Source organism: Boleophthalmus pectinirostris, unplaced genomic scaffold, assembly GCF_026225935.1.
Source record: "Boleophthalmus pectinirostris isolate CB_2022bp ecotype Guang Dong unplaced genomic scaffold, ASM2622593v1 HiC_scaffold_14, whole genome shotgun sequence".
Lineage (NCBI taxonomy): Eukaryota > Metazoa > Chordata > Actinopteri > Gobiiformes > Gobiidae > Boleophthalmus > Boleophthalmus pectinirostris.
Window position 1 is genome coordinate 13,170,944 of NW_026571047.1, and position 20,592 is coordinate 13,191,535.

The following is a 20,592-nucleotide window of genomic DNA, read 5'->3' on the forward strand; positions in this document are numbered from 1 at the left end:
TGTAGCAAAAAAAAAAAGAGAGTATAAGAAGCACACTGGTTTGGAAGCACTTGGAACTGAATCTACAAGCTATTTAACATAATTGATGTCCATAAAGGTTATGTGTATCTAATGCATATTTTATTATTAGTTTGTAAATAAGGTTGTGTTTTTTCACCCTGTTGATTTTCATCTTTTTTTTTCTTTCTTCAAATACAGAAAGAAACATAACATTTTGCTCATAATTGATTTTTATCAATTTATTTGGAAAATCTATTAGGCTATTAGAAATTAATTTGTGGGGTAATTTTATTTGTAGAAATAGTTTCTCATTATTACTTTCTAAGAAACTGAGAATAAAAAAAAAATACTAATCAATTACTTATACATTATCTGTGAGTGTTTAATGTGTTGATTAGGAAACATAAAAGCAGCTGATTTGTAAATTCTATCAAAAACATTATTTTTGTAAAACTGAGAATACTTACTTCTCATTTCGACACCTGTTTTGTACTAGACCTTCCTTTATCTATGAATAGCAGTGTTTTGACACAGAGACTGGCCTGGTGCACAGAGCAGGGGAAACCTGAGAGAGAAGAGCACACAGACTGACCAGGGCGTGTAGGAGGTACATTATAAAGCACTGCCTCCGACTGAACAGGCCCTTATAGTGCCCTATGGGCACGACTCTCAATTTAGGATGTCTGGAGTGAAGAGAGCAGACAAGCCACAATGAGGTGAGTGAGAATTTGATCAGAACTACTGGATTTTAGGCTCAGAATAGGAATTTCTATCTCTCGTTTAACAATAGTCAAAAAGAATGTGTCTAAACTGCCTGTCATTTTAATACAGTTAAAGGTGCACTATGTAACTTTTCGGATGGAGGTTAGGCCACCTGCTTATCTCCCCGGAAATGTTATTGCATTGCCTAAAATTGTTACACAGCAATGCCACTTACCTATCTGGCATTTATTTAATTTGTGTGTATTTTTTACTATATATGTTTAGATAGAAATTTTCACACAATGAAATAATATCTCCATGGAAAGAAATAGTCCAACAGAAAAAGTTTTAAGCAGCTTTAAATATACAATATTTCACTGTAAACAATTTGCTTTTGTAAAAAAAAGTGTCCCATATTGTCTCACTGACACAACATGTACCAATAATTATATCTTCAATTTTAATATTTAAAGAGCTAACAGTGTTTTAGCTGATCTAAGACTCTGAAGTTCACATAGAATGCCCTGATCATAATGAGTCCAATGTAGGACAGAGACTGTGTTTGTGTGAATAATGAGGAACATGTTAGTAATGGACTGGTATGAATAAGAGATGATACACAACTGTTCCACCATTTAATGACAGCATACATATTTAATGTCAATATGGGACGCTTAAACACACACGGAAAACTTTCTCTAGACTTACTTTAAATTCAGATTTTTTTTCTTTTAATTCAAGTTAATTTCTTTTCAGTTTGGTGATTTATTTAATTCATTTAATCATCAGTGTGATTTTAGGTAAGGTAAAAAGAGATGTCATTTTCTAGAGGTGGCATGTCATGAAAAGAAAAATCACAATAAAATCACTTTGGCAAATTCCCCACGAAAATAAGCAAGTTTTATGCCACACTAAAAATGCTAAAAAGTTACATACTATTGCTTTAAGTCATTACTTAATTCAGTTTGCTTTAAACAAACCTCTTTCGGAGTTCTCTTTTGAGAACCACTAGGTCGGACCATTTGGCTCTTGATTTGAATAGTTCTTTAATGTAATAATTTGCTTTACACACTTCCATCATCTCTTTTCATATTCACTGACATAATTTTGTCATACATCAGGAGTTAACTGTGAAGCCCCAAACCATGAAGTTGCACCAGTCTCTGCTCCTGTCCCTCCTATGCCTCTTCTTCTCTGTGTCCCAGTGCCGCGTACTCAAGTTTGTGGTAGCAGTAAGTACCCCTTCTTAACACGTACACTACTGGGTTACATCATGTGCACTGACAGTACTTATGTTAAATACTACTTACTCCATCACAAGAGCCATATTACTGCCTGTCTTTGGCGATTACACTGTGTTTTTCAGTGTGCGTTATAATATCCAGCCTGTTATAAGGTGATAAAGTATTTTTATGTCACCAGTGTTGGGGATATCTCTGCTCCACACATTATGGCTTTATTTATAAACCTCTTTGCATATTTTGTCTTCCACACTGCCAGTTCAGCGCTATCGTATACAGCTGACAATTGGAAGACTATATGATGGGACATATTAGCTATACTTTTGTCATATAATGATTTCTCAGCCATCTTATCAGCTAAAACAATAACAATATAGTACCACGTTATAACTACACTGTAATTAGACTTAATAAAGCCTTAATTCATAATGAACAAATTGTTTATTACAGGGCCCATATTACCCTTTTTCATGTTATAATGTTGTTTCCTCATCGCAAACATACCTGGAGTAGTGTTTTGTTTCATTTACACATGTTTAACACACAAATACACCCTGCATATTTGGGCTGAGTTCTTCTCTCAAACAGAAAACATGTGATGTCATGTGATAATACAGGAAGTGCTACACTGTGTTTTTACACCACATATACCTTCACTAGAATCATGTGCAGAAATTCAGAACTGGAATAGCCAATCTCTACTGTGCAAAATGTAGATGGTAACTGTTATTTTGAAAACTACTGCTTCATGACATTACAAGGTGGAACGGAACATTTTGAGCCTGGGAGATGTAGAAAGACATGAAACAAAAGCACAATAAAACAAATGGATGAAATTAAAAAAAACAGCAGGTATATTTTTAATGAGGTAACAGCGTTATAACATGGCTCAAAGTTCATAGGAGTCAATTTTGCAAAATGTAGGTCATTTTAAGAATGATTCAGGCTTAGTAACTAATATAACTAACCATATTTACTGACTACTACTACCACTACTACTACTACTACTCTTTTTGAAAGCCTTTGAAAGCCTCTTATCATTCACTCATTCACGCAGCACATTTCTCAATAACAAACATTTACAAAGTTATATTTTTAGCTACTTGCTAATAGCCCAACAACAGTCAGTAAACATGCCTAAAGCCTAATCTTGACTTTGCTGACTTGCACTTGTGGTCTGCTTATGCACCCAGCTGTGGCGTTCATAATCCTGTTTAACCAGGTGATGCAGTGTAATAATAATAAAAAACATATGACATAATGTGGATGACTGCACTCCTCCTCAGGTCAACACAACTGTCCAAATCGCAGCTCTCCGTGTGGCAGAGTGGTTACAGTGAACCCACAGAGAAAATGGCTGACAAAGCACACTGTCATCTGAAACCATTTGATGTGTTTCATGTGTTTTGAATTTCAAGGTGTTTCGACACGGGGATCGCTCGCCCATAGAGTCCTATCCCAGGGACCCACATGGAGAGGAGGTGTGGGCCCAGGGCTTCGGACAGCTCACTGAGGTAATGTTCCACTCTTAAAGGGCCCATATTATGCTATTTCTGATCTATAATAATCAGAAACAATCATGGATTTGTGTTTTATTTCATTCACATGTTTAACACACAAATCCTACATATTTGGGCTGAGTTCTTCTCTCAAACGGAAAACTCTCTGTTCAACTTGCGGTAATAATGCAGTAATAAATACACTAAGTGCTCCACTGTGTTTTAAAACTCCATACATCTTCACTAGAAGCATTAGGATGAGTTCAGCCCTGGAGCTGCCAGTCTCTATTGAACAAAAGGTAAAAGGTAGCTGTTAACTTGAAAACTACCACTTCATAACAACACAAGGTGGAACAGAACATTCAGAATTTTGGAGCTGTAGACAGGAAAAATTGCCAAATTTGAGTGAAAAACGAGTGTGAATGTAAATATAATGATGTCAGCTGTTTTGCTGGACCTAGGCAAATTGAAGCAGCACTATTTTTCATAAACATAAAGATATAGATTGCATAAATGATATTTGCCTGTTATCTGAATCTTCATATATGAAGATTTTTGTAAGCGTTGCCAGATACTATTACTAAAGCCAGGTAGTATCTGAGAGAAAACAAACTGAAATTTTAAGATAACTGCCATCTCAAATGTATTCTTTACTGTGAGCAAGTTGTAATTTTGTGGTTTGAAGTAGTGGTATAGCAATTGAAGGAGTTAATGCAATCGGTAAGAGCTATATTGGATTTGAACATATCTACTTCATATCTGGGGACACAATTAGGCGATGTTATGAAATTTATAAGTCTTTCATAATTCATTCACCTGGTAACTCCATGGTGCCCTGATGTTTCTATATATAACAGCAAATAGCATGCCAGGTCCAGCTGCAAGTACATTTATTGTATTTTAATGTTCATTTTTGATATAGAGTAAAAAATGCACACTATTATAAACATCAGTGTTCTTCAAATATTAGATTTGAATTGAGCAGATCTGGGTTTGCTGAAGTTAAAATAGACTTGTGTAGTGCAGGTGAGAAGAAGCCTTTTTCATAATTTTAATTAAAACTACCCCACTGTGGCCTTATCCAGCTCTCGGGCAATTAACCACATTACACTGAAGAAACACATTAGTTTTGGCACTAGGAGGCCCCAGTCCAGGAGCCCCAGGCTGTTATTTTATGTAAATATGATAGAGCTGACCTTAAACTTTCCAGATCCTATTGACAAGGTGAAATGTAACAAAAACAAAATGTAACATCAGTACTTTTCCTTTCAGCTGGGCATGAAGCAGCAGTTTGAGCTGGGCATGTTTTTACGCAGGAGATATGCCGATTTTCTGAGTGATGACTACAATAACAAAGAGGTACAGTACATGTGACGTTATTGGGTTTCCTTTGGACAAAAAAAGATATGATTTTTATGGTGACAAAAAGTTATTATGCCAATCAATCATAAATGTGCTTAAATGTGTGGTGAAAAGTTTAGAAATCTTACTTCATATTGCTAGGTTTTTTTTCTTTATCTGCTCTGTTGCAGATTTTTTTCAACATTTTCAGATTTTTGCAGACAGTATATTCAGTATCTCACATTTCCAAAACAACTACCGAGACCTTTTATTTTATCTCTCACCCAGTGGTTGCAGAAATACAGATACAAGAGAAAAAAAATCTACCATTAAAAGTGATGGATTATCAAAAGTACATATATTACACAAATATTTTCATAACAGTAGTAGTCTGGATAAAGGATGTATTTTTGGTCACTTAAACCAGTTTCTTAATTTTATCTTAAAAACAAAAAAAATCTGCAAACTTTCAGGAGGTGTCAAACCATGAAAAAAATGTAGAAAAATGTAAAAGTATATAGATACTGTACTTTTACTTTGTTTACTTTGTTGCTCCATTACTGCTCATCTCTACTCCTGACCTTCCCCTAACATCTCACTTAGCATCCAGCTGGCTCCTCCTCATGTCCAAACCTCCCATGTGAACCTGCTGTCTGTGCTGGAGCTCCCATCTCTCTCGAGTTTCACATGTGGCGAGGCCGTGTCTACGCCTGTAATGCCTGTACACTGTATTAATGAGCTGAGTCATGGAGCTGATATGACCAAACTGCTCTGCGATGTTTGAACATGTGCAGTAAAGTGGCCCCTGGCTCTGGCTTCATGCATGTTACATCTTCAACACCAGGGGCCATCCACTCCCATTAAGCCAAGATACAGCTCAATTCGTCTCCTCAGCCTACTCCATTTGCCAGTGTGCTTTAATTACCATACAGAGAGCTTAAAGTCATGCAAGCCTTCTGTTTTCATGGTCAAAGATTATGTCATTGTATTCCTCTCTATTTGTTCTATCTCTGTCTTAATTGTGGGGAGCTGAATTGGTGGCATGGTAGTGTTGTAAAAAAAAAAAAAAAAATATATAATATATATATAATATATAATATATATATATATATATATATATATATATATATATATATATATATATATATATATATATCCGATACTAAACGAAAATGAACAATAGTAAAAAACTCAACATTCACACCCAACTCCCTAATCTTGCAAACAACTCAGAACCACCACTGCAAAACGAAAATGGCTCTAATAAATTCTATAGGCAGTAATCATATTTATAGTACTTCATTCCCATATTTTAATTAATTTCAATAAAATATAGGCCATCTGTTATCATTTAAAAATAGATTAAAAAGCATCATAATTTAAAACTAATTTCCATATTGAGATAATATGGGGTCCACAAGCAAAAACAACAACAACACAAATCAAGTGATGTTTGTAGAATGATTGCTAAGGTAAAAATTACACATTAAGTAATTTTCAGTTTTCAAAATGACAGTACTATTACTTAGGACAAGCAGTAGTGAATAAAAGTGTAAAAAATTTAACTTTCTTCTCTCCATATTAGGTGACTAACACTATAGCCTCAGTAGATTACATAAGAATAAATTAGAAAAAAAAAACTGTCTTTCTTTTATTGTACCATAAAAGGCAAACACTTCCTGGCCATCTCCTCCTACACGACTCTTTTCAGTACCTGTCAATGCCAATTTATCAGAAAGGTCTCACTCAACTCTAGTACCTCCCCCCTCACACTAGCACTGGTCTATTTAAATCTGACAAAGCTAGGGGACTAAAAGAGACGCATTCTTCGCATCACAAGAACATCCAACCTTATCAGTGTGATTTAGCGTGTGCTCAGAGCTGACACGGCCGACAGACAGGAATAAATGAAGCAAGTCACAAGTGTCAGGAACCATCAAAACCTTCACAGACTGCGCATCATGTTAAGGGAATACCTGCAATAGACATGTTCATAGTAATAACTGCTCTTCTGCATCTATATTCCACAACCATATGAGCCATGTTATGCAAATGTACCGCTTCTGGCTTTCTTCTTATGAAAACAAACTCAATGTGCCACTAGAGAATAAGCAGTACGCATTGTGAAGACATAAGTGTGTTGTGTTGTGATGTGGTTTCGCTATGTACAAACATTCTGTAAATATAAATAAGATGGAATGGGTTTGGTTACTATAGAATTGAAGTAACAAATACTCATGAATTACATCATAGGACAACTAAAAAAGCGCACATTACAAGTAAGTTACTCTCTATTGTATTTTATTTGTATGTAGATTTATTTGTGTTGTGTGGAGGAAGTGTCTACATGGATCATATAAAAAAGTGGACTAAGGGAGTGTGACGTCACCCTTACAGTTCAGCTCCAATCAAATGAAGCCCATCGCAGCTAGCAAATTTGGAGCCATGTTCCAAATTAGTAATAGGAAATTACGGATTTATGAACATAAACGTGAAATAAAAACTCTAGGATCATGTAATGTTGGTCAATATGAACATTTTAAGACCAAAATCAGGAGCCTGACAGCGGCAGTTACAGACAGAGGGGTGAACTGGAAACAGAATTGATGGAGCCGAAAACACGCCCATGCTCACATCCTATTTTAAACATGGTGGCTAGTGGGTTAGCTATGTCCATTTGTATGTACAGTCTATGATGTGGATATAGTTTTCCATCCCAGCACAATACAAATGTAAGACATTATAATTATTCAAGATACTGACTCAATTTCCTTGGGATAAATTCATTTCCAGATCTATGTAAGAAGCACTGATTATGAGCGCACCCTGATGAGCGCTCAGTCTTGTCTGGCTGGGATGTTTCCTCCGAGCAGACGCCCTCCTCCCATCACGCCCCAGTTACTGTGGAGACCCATCCCAGTGCACACTGTCCCCCGCGCCCAGGACAAGGTCAGCATACAATACATGCACATTACCTTCAGTGTGAGTTTAAACACAGGCTCCCTCAACATGAGAGAGGGACTACATCATTTTCTCATTACATGCCAGCTGGTATGTCAAACGAGCTGCACATAAAAATATATTTAATTCTACACTTATTGCCATTGCTCACTGACATGTCTGAAGTGGGATATAGCCGAAGCACGACGCCATTTTGCACACAATGACAAATGATTAAACATTTCAATTGTCAGGATTAGGGATGCAGCAGTCGGATACCAGTATCAGATATCGGCAGTGATACAGAAAAATTTGCTGAATTGGATATCTGCTTTTAAATATCGATTCAGCTAATATTTTGGTTGTAGTCTGCCCAGAAAATCTAATAATGTTTATACAAAGCTGTTCTGTAGTTTCATTAGGGATAAATAACAACTTCACAATGCAGTACATTTGTATCAGTTTATATTATTTTATTTTTGGTTTAAAGGAAATAAATGTTGTTTTCAGTCTCTGCACAGGTATCAGTTGATATTTGGTATCAGCAGATATTTAAAGCCATACTATCGAAATCAGTATCCGAACTGAAAAAGCTGAATCGGTGCATTCCTTCTTAGGATAAATATACATTTCTTAATAATGAATGCATTCTTATTAAAAATATTTTGTATTGTCTTGCGTTTTAGCTGTTAAAATCCCCTGGCAAAGACTGTCCACGTTTTCGTTCTTTGATGACAGAAACTTTTGAGAGCGTGCCTTACCAGAGGTTCCTCAGGGCTCACCAGGTACAACACTCCATCATGCATCAGCTCCAAAAATACTCCTGCTTTAACACTGCTGTGATGTCAGGTCCCCTGTAACAATATGTCAAATTAACTCTTCAGGGTGATTCCAAGCCAACTAAATTAAAGGTCTTGTATTACACAGAACTGACTGGGTTTTAAGTCATGTTATAATGCTGTTACCTCAGACCTGGAATTGTTTTGTTTTATTCACACATGTTTGAGTAATCCTTTAACAACTACATTTTACTTTTTGTTCAGTAGAAATGATTCTAATGAAGGTGGAGTATGGAGTTTAAAAACACAGTGGAGCACATCCTGTATTAGCACATGACATCATAAGGTGGAACAGAGTGTTTTCTCTTTGGGAGAAGAACTCAGCCTAAATATGCAGAATTTGTGTGTTAAACATGCGTGAATGAAACTAAACACAACTCCAAGTGTGTTGTGATGTATGTGATGAGGAAAAACATTATAACATAGAACAGAAAATAGAGTATTATGAGCACTTTAAATGAACTAATGCTGAGAAAAAGAAATCTTCATTACATACTGTAGTTCATAGCTGATGGCGGTGATATAACCAGCACCTCCACTGGATGTGTGCTTTATGTCAGACACGGTGTCCTAGCATTTTTCTCAGTCACGGTAACTCCTGGTGCCTTGGAAAAAATCTACTGTGCTACTTCTCACACACACTAATTAACGGTCGGATAGAATAAGATTAAGAATTACAGCAGAAAAAAGCTTTTAATTAAACTTGGTCCCATATGCGGCCTGTTACAGTGCGAAAGGTTGGAGTTCCTGTGTTGAATTTTAACACCCTCTGCTGGCTACCTGATATTCCCATGCAAGAGTTGACAATGAGACATTTTTCTCTCAATGGGGTTACATGTCACGTACTAGTCGTTTAGTACTAGTACATGACATGACTGTATGACTGTTCATTTGGTGTTCTTACCTTGCAGTATTTTGTGGAGAGGCTGTCCAATCACACCGGGTATCCTGTGTCCAAACTAGTGGGCAAGAAAATATGGAGAGTATATGACACACTCAACTGTCAGGTAAAGTATATTCAGCAAACTTACTAATATTTACTACTTATTACACTGGTGTGGAATTGACTATAGTCCCTATAGCACTATCTCGCAATAGTTGAGTTTTGTCTTATTGTTCAGGAAAAATAGCCAAATCTGTAAAATAAACCATGTTAAAATTAGGAAGAAGGCAAATGTATACTTGGAGTGTCCGCCACCTGCTTGTCTCCATGGATATGTAAATGTTTTGACTATGTTCCACGGTATGACTTTAAACATATCTATTGTGGCCCAGTTGCATCACCACCTTAACAATAGGTTCAATTAACTTTAAACAGTGAAGTATTACAGGCAAAGTGGAGACAAGCAGGTAGCATACCCTCATCTTGAAAAGTTACATAGTTAGGTCTGTCGTGATAATTACAATATCGACTTCATTCAATATATCCTCCTGGGACCCGAAGAAAAAAATGTATTGCATTATTTTTTTGTGATATTCTATCTATTTGGAGGTAAATGAACACCTTAGCATTTAGATGGTGTTAATTTTATTTTTATTTATAATTTTATAACATGCCCTCTGTAATGGATGCCGGGGACATTTTGCTGTTAAATCTATGCGAAGTTAACAACCTAACAAAAACAACTTTATTGATGAGCAACATCTCGGACAAGCTTCTACAGTCACCTCAAAAAGTTTCTAGACTCCCTTTAAATTTTTTTTCTTTCTTTTTTTTTTCTTTCTTTCTTTTTTTTTTTTTTTTTATCATAGTGCAGCCAAAAACTAACTCCAGCTGAGTTATTATTTATCCTGGGCATGATAGTACCCTATAATCCCCTAACCTTATTTACGCAGAGGAATCTAGTCCCCCGATTAAGAGTCTGTCTCAAAACACTTAAAAGATAGACTGGTTAAATTAATGTCCAATATAAAGGACACAAATGAATGGTCTGGGTCCCAGGAAAATATGACTTTTTCTTTGTAATACTGAGAAATTTTGTTATTTTTGAAGTAACAGGAAAAGATTCGAGCAGATGAGGGTTGAAAAAAATAACTACTATGGCTAAGTACTGCTTCAAATTATGCTATTTATTTGTTAATCAATGTTCCTTTTAATATTTAAGTATTTATTTACTGGGATAATCGTGTTTTTTTTGTGTCAGAGCATAAAGTAGTCCAATATTATCATTTATCAGTATATCTCTGTAGCAATATATCGTGCTTCAGAATGTGTTAACGTGACAGTCCTGTTTAGTGCAGCTTTTTTAGTTCTTTTTCTTTTCTTTCAACGAATACAACAAACATCTGCATCTGTACCCTACACATGTTACCCAAGAAGTCAACTGTAGCCTATATTACACAACAACAAATGACCATCTGTTATACAAGAACTATAAATAGACGAAATGCAATACAACCCCCTTTGTTGGCCTTCATGCTGTCTGATGCAGTAATTCACTTCTTAATCCATTGCAGAGGATCCATAATTTGACCCTTCCTCGCTGGGTGACCCGGGATGTCCTGGACACCCTGAAAAAGATCGCTTCGTTTGAGGTCATGTACAGCATCCTGAGTCACAAGAGGAAAGAGAAGGCGCGTCTGTCGGGAGGTGGGCCTGTATACTGCATATGAGCACGTTTCCCATGTTTGGACAGTGGTTTATTAGCGCGCCATTAGCTGTGCAATTAAATGTGTGTTGTACTGTGCTTGTTTACCAGGAGTCTTGTTAAATGCCATCCTGAGAAATTTCTCCAAAGCCGTGGAGCAAGGAAGCACGCTCAAGTTCATTATGTACTCAGCTGTAAGTTTACTGTAGCGGTGGCAATTTGCACCCAGCTGTTTACTTATAGCATATGTAGAGATTTTACAGGGATACAAATGAGATTCTTACAATTACCCTTATATACCCTGGCAATGTATGTTTTACTGTCATTGTTTTATTTTGTAGGTCAGACACTATTAAAGTTGGTGTATAAACCCATTTACACCTGTGTTTACCAAAGCCATAGGTGCAATACATCATTTAGCAGTGTGGTTTAGTTGTAGGAGTTCGATAAAAGGAGGCCCATAAGCAGGCCTGGAAACTAGCAGTGGTTTGGGACAGAAAAAGTATAATTGTATAATTAGATGGAGCTTACCTGTCCTGACTCAGATGACAACTGCAGTCTTTTACAGCTCTGTCCACCATCATTTCCTGACACATCTCCCCATTTTCTGACATGAAAGCGTCAAAGGAATTGTAAATTTGTATTATCCCATACAAATTCTATAACGATTATAAATATTTAGCAGTGAAATGTGGTTAAAGGAGCTCTTTGCCACGTTTGTGCTGAAGGGTGCCCTGTCTGCTTGTCTTAGTGGAGATGATAATGTATGTGCTTAGAATATTCTACAGTATGGCAATAAATGTATCTGTCAGATTGCATATTTGATGCCATGCTGCACATTCCAGGTAATTTAAAGCAATTTTTCAAATACATTTATATTTCACAATGTTACACGCATACACACATTTATGCAACTGTACACTGTACATTTAACGTATTAGTATACATATGTGTGACACTGTAAAAAACATGGACACCCTAGGAAGCTATGTAAACTTATAGAATGTGTCTAATGAAATCAATGAACATGTCCAAAGAGACAAGCAGCATAAGGCATGTTTAAAATAAAACAACAGAAAATGCAAACTAAAAATAATTATCCAAAAACCCTATTCTGGTAATTTAAAAAAAAACAAAAACAATCTTTAACAGGATTTTTGCCTCTCTTTTTGCATTATTTTCATCACACGCAATCCACATACATCTCCTACTCTGTATGTACTGTGCTCTAATATGTACTGTGTGAATGTGCTTAGCTGCATGTGACTTGTGTGTTGTTCTTTCCCTTCGCCAGCACGACTCTACACTCATCACCCTCCAGGCGGCTCTGGACGTCTACAACGGCCTGCTGCCTCCTTACGCCGCCTGTCAACTCTTTGAATTCTACCAGGAGTACGATGGGTAATGACTGCTCTCCAGCTCTTTCCCTTTGAATCTAGGTCAGACAATGCAAAAAAAGGAAACTCATTTTAACACATTGCATTCAACACCTCTGCAGCACCAGTTTTGTTTGTTTTTTTTCTTCTTTTCATTACACTGGCAGTGATCCAGGACCGTGATGACCAAATTAGCACACGATACAAAGCTATTTACACAGCGCTTAGCATAAATGTGTGTCATCTCATTGTGTTGACCCTGCTAATAATAATTCCCCAGATCTTATTCGTTGGAGCTGTATTACCGCAATGAGTCCTCACACCCGCCCTACCCCAATCCTGTCCCAGGCTGTAATGGACTCAACCCTTGCCCTCTGACGCTGTTTACCGATCTGGTGAGGGACGTGTTAGTGGACAACTGGGAGGCGGAGTGCGGATTTGCGATCAGATGGTCAAGTACAGGTCTGTAGATGTCATTGTTTAATTTCAGGGTATCACCACGAGAAGTTATTCACAATATGGCAATTGTTTAGATAAGCTGATGTTATCCTTGTGTCCCACAGGTGTTGTTACAACTCTCGCAGTGGCAGTGGGTATCCTGGCGGTGGCGCTCTTGTTCAGCATAGGAGTAATAATGCACAAAAGAAGGGCTCACTATTCCAGAGAGGTGTGATGTGGAACTAAATCAAACTTGTGGCATATATATGTTTATGTTATTTTCATTTGCATAATATTCGAAGTTGCCTTGTTTTGTTGTGATGCTAATTGATTGTTTCTGGTCATTTTAATAACATTGTGTGTGCATTAACACTTAAGTGATTAAAAATAAAAAGAATATTGATGGTAGCTTTACAGTATTTTATTTGGTAAGATGGATATTGTATACCCTATTGCAATATTTGCTGCTGTCTAGTTGGTTCATGATTTTGCTGATCTGCAGTTCCCTTTTCACTCCTTGGGTGCCTCTGTGAAAACTGTGAAAACACAATTAAGAAAACATTTTAAGACAATAAAAATAACTGAACCATTGAAATTGCTCTATGAATACTATATTTGTAAAAAATTTGTAAAACAGTTCTCACTTTTGACATCCAATTTACACTCCACCTCGTCCTGGCCCAGCTCGTTGATAGCTCTACACGAGTACATTCCTCCATCGAAAGTGCTCGGCTTGCGGATTTTGAGGGTCAGCACACCCTGGTTATTCTGCATCAGGTATTTGGGGTCCTCACCAATAATCATTTTGTTTTTCATCCAGATAATTTTAGGCTAAAAGTAAATCAGAGACAAACATGAAATGAAGTCTTACAGTTCATTTGCATGAGAGTATTTCTGTGTTTTATGCGGCTGCCTTTGACCTTTACAAAGAGCCACTGTGATTAGAGAAATGTCTGCCCACATCTGTCTCAGTAATATTCATCTGAACAACACGAGCATTCTCATTTTCACCCACTTTGACCATGCCTTACCTTGGGGAAGGCTCTGACGGCACAGCTGATGGCAGTGCTATACCCGGCCACCACGCATCTGTCCACCAGGGGCGTTGTGAACTTGGGCATGCAGGACATGTCCTTCTCCTTGTAGGAGGCAGACTTCAACTGAAGGCCTGCATAAAACACAGATTATTTCTTTCAACTTTAACATACAAAATTCATTCAGCAGCAAATGCTATCACCAAATTCAAGGACTATATGTTAAAGCCATAGTATGTAACTTGCCAAAAATTAAATAAAGGTTTGTTCTTTCATTGTGGATGTCTTTATTGCACTGAAACTGTAAAAAACATGGCTCTTACAAACATTTTCACAAACCTGACCGTTATCTGGCAGGGCCTCCTCCTGCTTGTTTCCATAGAAATGTTGTTCTTTTGGCTATAAAATTGCACAGTATGGCATAAAATGTGCCTATGGAGAATGTTCCGAAGTATGGTCTTAATTTTTTATTTTCATAGAAAGTTTCACACTATCACTTTAATATAGCAAAATTACTTCTGTTTTCCATCTGGCAGAACTGATATTAACAGTAGATAAATAATAAATAAGTAGTAGTAAATAATTACTCCTATACTAAAATACTAATGATTACCAATATTTTAAAATTGTAGTTTTGGTATACACATCAACACATTTTAAATGTAAAACCAATACACAAAGTGGTGTTAGTCAGTCACTTCCATTATGCAGCCCTAGTGTACATTATAACTGCCTGCAGCTCCATTGTCACAGACTGGGAGAAGCCCAAACATGTGTGTGTGTGTTCATGGCACCTGTCTTGGCGATGACAGCTGTTCTTGCTGACGCGTGCCTCCTCGCTCAGGCCGCACAGGTTCTCACTGAACACTCGGAACTGATACGTGTTTCCCATGATCAGGTCTGAGGCAGTGCAGTTTGGCCTCCTGTTGTGCTCGTAAACAGTGAACCACTCCTACCAAAACAAAGATTAGGCTTTTATGATACTGACAAATAAAATAATATTATACAATGTGATAAATGCAGAAAAACAACAAGATATTACTAGTTGTAAGCTACAACTTAGCAGTAAATATACTGCTCTTCTTGTTTAAAAGTTTACAGCTTACATTTGCATAAAAGAAATAAAACAAGTGCTTTTATTACAATTGCAAATAAAGTCTAAAAAAAGTTAACATTCAAATAAATCTGCAGGGAAACAAGCAATTATGCTGAACCTCAGGAGTCTCCAAGGCAACTATTTAAATTGTATTCATTTTTGGGGAAATTATAATCATATAATCAGATAATACATTATATATTGTGCTTTTTTACTGATATGAGAAAATCCATATTCATACCTTGGTTTTCTGGTCTGCTTTCTGGATGGTGTAGCCACTGATGTCACAGTTGCCATCGTCCGTAGGAGGGTCCCACTCCAGAGCAGCATTGAAGCCCCACACATCTGTCACCCTCACATTACGAGGAGGTCCAGGCTTCTCTGGATGAGTAGATCCACATCAGCACTAAGTTACTGCCGCTCCACTAATGCTCTCTATAATAAAATACAGCCTTGACCAGCTTACCCACTACCCGAATGTTGATGGTGGCCCTGTCCTCCAGGTTCTCAATCTGCAGCACCAGCTCGTATGTGCCGGAGTGTTCTCTCTCTGCGGCACGGATGAACAAGATGGTGTCCACGTTGGAATTACGGACATTGACCGTCTTGGGGTCAACGGGCTGACCATCCTTGTACCAGGTGGCGACCGGGCGTGGCTTACCCTGAAAAAAAAAACCCATTATACTTATGTTAATAATCTATGTCAAATATTTAAAATCAGAGTACATCTTATGAATACCATGAATAACTGTTGTCACACATGTATTATATGTTGATAAAAGTTATCATAAATGTTTATTTTAGGAGATATTGAATTATATCCATTTTCATTCAAGTGGAACTAAACACTAAATTAATTTTGTTACTAACTGTGTATATGGTGTTTTAATAGCATTCTCTGTTGTGTTTTGTTTTGTTTGGCCAATTTTAGATAAAAAATTTTATTTGTAGCTTTATGGTCAAAAGTAAAAAAACCTTGTGTCCTGACTCCAGTGGCCACTGCAATTTTAAGTGCTCGGTGACATCACGTAAGACTGCCCTGATTACAGTTAGTTACAGTTGCAAATACCTGTTAGACCAATCACACTGTTCCTCACACGTCCAGACCCCACCCCTCCTTCCCCCTCACTCTTCCCTTTAGTCCTCTAGGAACAGCCCAGTTTAGCAGCTCAGCAATCAAAGCATTTTTTTTACCTGGAAAGGGATGACCAAGTTGATTTTATCTCCTACTTTCCTGATGTACTTTGTTCTCAGTTCACGCGGAAGACGGATCTTCGGGTGTTCTAAGCAATAAAAAAACTCAACAGTTAGCACGAACAAAAACAGTATATTTTGTATGATATTGTTCTAAAGATGGTTTGTCTGACCCATGATCTCGCGGATGGTGACAGGCTGAGACAAGACTGCAGGGGGACTTCTGCCAGCAATGTTTACGGCCACCACCCTGAAGTTGATTTTCTCACCCACTGGGAGACCGCGCACCACATATCCTTGCCTTTCACAAAGTTCCTGGTTTGCCACCACCCACTCAGTATCTGAAATGAAAGATAAATAATGCAAGAATTAATGGCAAGTAGCTATTTGATCTTTCATCTTTTTATAATATTACAAGTGTTTAATATTTCACTAAACCTATTTATTATGCATTAGTATTGATATGAGTAATAGCGTTTGGATGAGTATTAGCATTGGTGCCATGTATTTAAAGCTGAACTATTTTGGGTACACTGTATCATGAATGTAAGAGAAGCTGTAATGTTTAATAATTACCTCCATCTTTGCAGTACTCAATAACATAGCCATCCAGGCCTCCAGCTCCAATCTTCTCAGGAGCGAGCCACTTGAGACTGCATGTGGTGTCCGTCACATCGTGCACGGTGAGGCGGGTGGGCTCGCTGGTGGGGGCTGTAGGGGAAAACACAAATCACTTTTACATGCACTCCAAATGATACAGAAGATTTGGATTTTAGATTAGTTTTTGATTTGTTAAATCATTTGGTCTAGATTTTTGGATTTGTTTCAGTACTCTTTTTTGGCTTCAAGCAAAATTATCTGTATTATTTAGTTGATTTAATAAGCTATTGCTATTTTCTGGCTTCACAAAAAAAATTTAACATTGAAACTACATACAGCTATACAGCGTTTTCAGTTCCGATACCAATTTGATACCATGACTTTAAGTATTTGCTGCTGATACCCGATCTTTTCTGATACCAAGTATTGAGACTGAAAACAGCATTTCCTTTAAAAAAACTAAAAAAGTCAAAACTGATCCAAATGTGCTATGAAGCTTTTATTTCTCTGAAGTAACCACAGAAGAACTAAATAAAATATAACTAAATATACATGTAAACATTAAGAGGCTTTCTGGGCCAATTATGAACAGTAAATATCTTAATTAATCAACTTATGTGTTCAACCAGGGTATTGGCTAAATCGATATTTGGAAGCTGATATCAAGCACATTTTTCAGTATTGGCGCAGATATCCGATACCAGCATCAGTTTGGTGCATCCCTAACTAAAACCTCCCTAACTAAAACCTCAGAATATATATTATATATATATATATATATATATATATATATATATATAGATTAATGTTCTAAGCTTTTCTCTACTGACAATAATCACGCCTTTGGGGTTGTGACTTTGACTAGTCAAGATTAATATTTTGATTTCAAGTCATTTTTACTCGTGCAGATATTCCTTTTTGTAGTGTAGAAATAGAAGTGCAATAGGAAGGAAATCTATTATTTTATGACAAAATGTTGCATGTAGTTTTAAAAGGTACTTACCGATGGGCATGAAGGGCTTAGAGGTGAGACTGGGTGGAGACAGGCCAATACTGTTCACAGCAAACACCCTCATCTCATACAGAATGCCCTCGATCATCCTCTTAGCCTCGTATGTGGTGGATTCATACACGTCAAAGTTGAGTTTAGTCCATCTGGAGGAGCCTTTCTTCTTCCTCTCCATTAGATAACCTGACCAGTTAAAACATTAGTGCTACATTAGAAAAAAAGACATGGAAATGACGGACAGAGATGAGCCGAAACCCATTACCTTTGATTGGCGCTCCTCCATCAAACTTCGGAACATCCCAAACAATTGAAGCAGTATCCTCTCCCACTCCGGTACATTTCACATTCTCAGGGGGATCAGGCACATCTAAAGTGGCAAATTAATGATGAGATATTTACCAAATGATTTAAAGGTGCTATATTATGCAAAAGTCATGTTATAATGTTCAAAACCTTACCTGGAGATGTGTTTTGTTTCATTCAGACATGTTTTAGTAATCCTTTATTATCAGTCTGTCTATCTATAAAAGCTTGTAATGCTCTGTTTCCACCTTGTGAAGTCACAAAATGGTGGTTTTGAAGTTAACAGCTACCTTTTACCTTTAGTTCAGTAGAGATTGGCAGTTCCAAGGTTAAAATCATCCAAATGATTCTAGTGAAGGTGTATAGGGTTTAAAAACACAGTCGAACATTTCCTGTATTACTATATGACATCACAATGTGCAACAGCATGTTTTCTGTTTGAGAGAAGAGCCTAAATATGCAGGGTTTGTGGGTTAAACATGTGTGAAAACACAACTCCAGATATGTTTGTGATAAGGAAACAACATTATAACATAGACCAGAAAATAGCATAATATGGACCCTTAAATAATGTAAGTTAGTGATACTTGCCAACAATCTTGATGAACAGGTTAGCCTTGTCCTCTCCCGCTGGGTTGGTGACACAGATGGTGTAGTTGCCTTCATCCTCTCTCTCCGCACCCTCTATGACGAAGCAGCTCACATCTTTTCTGGACTCTACACGCACACGGCCTTGTCCATCGGTGATTGCCTGAAAAAGAGACCATAAAGAATCTTTTGTGTTTTTATATATATGTATGCAGCTGAACCAAATGGTAGAATATACCAGTTAACAGAATAAACCGTTGTTCAGTTCATGAATTTGATTTTTGTTATTTGGTCGTTTTAATACTAGTAGGTTAGTATTTTGTTTTCTCCTTTACAAATTGTACATTCCTCTTCTCTGGGTCAAAAATGTCCCACTGCAGTATTCTGCTTGTGTAACTGTACTGGCAGTTTGACCAGAAGCATCGGTAGCAGTCACCTTCTCAACTTAGCTCATATTTCATCAGAGGGGCAATTTCTTTTGGTGAGGAGGCATTAACTCATACAGTGTAAAAAGAGAGGGTAGCGCACGAAAAATATTTTACTAAAAGCAGGAGCAGCGCCAAGAGGGTTTGCGGGTCACCAGCCCCTCCTGAGAGGCTCAAAGCACTTACCTGGCCAGCCAGAACCACACGCTATTCTGTCTCCTTGATTTCAGAGGGTGTGATTGACAGACGGCTTAACCAATTAGAGAGACACATGCTCCATATACATCAACAACAAACATGGCTGCTTACACATTAAAAAGGAGAAAAATCTACATAAAGGACTGAGAAACAGTGCAGATTTTTATAGAATCAACAATCGAAGTAATCAAACCTATTATTTATTTCAGGCAAAATAAGTTATATTTTTTGTTCTGAGGGACATGTGCTACAAATTAGCGGCTATGGTTGGATCATCTCAAATCTGGAGAGTTTTTTCATGTTCTGTGGTCTGGTCCAGCACTTTTTGGAGTCTAACAGAATGTAGAAGGGACTGGTTGGTCAGGCAACTAAAGCACCCCATTAGCAACCAGATTTGATGTCTTTTTAATACGACATCCAATCTCTTCTAGTTCAAGTTCAAATGGCAACCACATGTGTTCAAAATTAGGTATGTTCCACTGTTAAAGACCCCTTCCCAGAACAAATGTCTGGAGCCATCCTTGTTAATAACAATTTTACACTGCAGTATGAATTCCACAGTTTTTACCTGGTCCCCCTTTGACCACACCACAGTTGGTGCGGGTTCTCCTGTGATCTCCACGTCTAAACGCAGCTTATTTCCAGCCACAACGATGATGGTGTTCTGAGAGACCATGTTGCCAGTTGTGTCCAGATGGATCTTTGGTGGATCTTTAAATTCAAAGTTTACAAAGTTTTCCAAGTGGAGAAAACACACATTCATTTAGGAGTGAGATTTCTGTCCAAGTGTGCTTACCTTGTCTGGGCACATAGTCAATCTTGATTTCTGTTTAAGAGAGAGACAGCGTTATGCAGACAGCAGGTGGTACGTTCAGCACTTTTTTAATCACTCCGTCTTGCCTCACCTAGGAAGTTGAGTTTGGCAGAAAGTGACAGAGCGTATCCATCAGGAACAAATGTGTAGTCTCCAGCATCCTCTGGCTTCACATCATCAATAATGAGCCGGTGAAATCTGGAAACAGCAAAGGAGACGTTTCACACTAATCTGTTTACTCCGTTTGTCTTTGCTTTTATTCAGTTCTATAGTAGACTAGAGGAGCACAGTTTTAATGCAAGGGTAACAGTCACACAGGCAACCACAGGCTCTACACTGAGATTGTCAACATGTATCGTTCTTCTTT

At 37.4% G+C, this 20,592-nt stretch overlaps 2 protein-coding genes across 2 annotated transcripts in view; one reads left to right on the plus strand and one right to left on the minus strand.

Moving 5' to 3' along the window:
- Positions 1 to 575: 575 nt before the first annotated feature.
- Positions 576 to 13,372, plus strand: LOC110159737 (testicular acid phosphatase homolog). Its single transcript, XM_020924347.2, has 12 exons — positions 576 to 716; positions 1,824 to 1,934; positions 3,362 to 3,457; positions 4,715 to 4,801; positions 7,577 to 7,732; positions 8,410 to 8,508; positions 9,474 to 9,569; positions 11,020 to 11,152; positions 11,262 to 11,344; positions 12,445 to 12,551; positions 12,807 to 12,988; positions 13,090 to 13,372. The coding sequence occupies exons 2-12, from the start codon at positions 1,848 to 1,850 to the stop codon at positions 13,197 to 13,199; spliced, it is 1,236 nt and encodes a 411-aa protein (XP_020780006.1). The 5' UTR covers positions 576 to 716; positions 1,824 to 1,847; the 3' UTR covers positions 13,200 to 13,372.
- Positions 13,368 to 20,592, minus strand: part of mybpc2b (myosin binding protein Cb) — a 21,080-nt gene continuing 13,855 nt past the window's right edge. The window contains exons 16-31 of the mRNA XM_055150410.1: positions 20,317 to 20,423; positions 20,208 to 20,237; positions 19,980 to 20,122; positions 18,792 to 18,951; positions 18,160 to 18,264; positions 17,892 to 18,080; positions 16,865 to 16,999; positions 16,462 to 16,629; positions 16,289 to 16,377; positions 15,561 to 15,756; positions 15,336 to 15,475; positions 14,803 to 14,950; positions 14,202 to 14,213; positions 13,996 to 14,132; positions 13,609 to 13,795; positions 13,368 to 13,500 (exon numbers count right to left, since the gene is read on the minus strand). Coding sequence (XP_055006385.1) covers positions 13,475 to 13,500; positions 13,609 to 13,795; positions 13,996 to 14,132; positions 14,202 to 14,213; positions 14,803 to 14,950; positions 15,336 to 15,475; positions 15,561 to 15,756; positions 16,289 to 16,377; positions 16,462 to 16,629; positions 16,865 to 16,999; positions 17,892 to 18,080; positions 18,160 to 18,264; positions 18,792 to 18,951; positions 19,980 to 20,122; positions 20,208 to 20,237; positions 20,317 to 20,423 — 1,972 coding nt within the window. The 3' untranslated portion in view covers positions 13,368 to 13,474. The remainder of the gene's footprint in view (positions 13,501 to 13,608; positions 13,796 to 13,995; positions 14,133 to 14,201; positions 14,214 to 14,802; positions 14,951 to 15,335; positions 15,476 to 15,560; positions 15,757 to 16,288; positions 16,378 to 16,461; positions 16,630 to 16,864; positions 17,000 to 17,891; positions 18,081 to 18,159; positions 18,265 to 18,791; positions 18,952 to 19,979; positions 20,123 to 20,207; positions 20,238 to 20,316; positions 20,424 to 20,592) is intronic.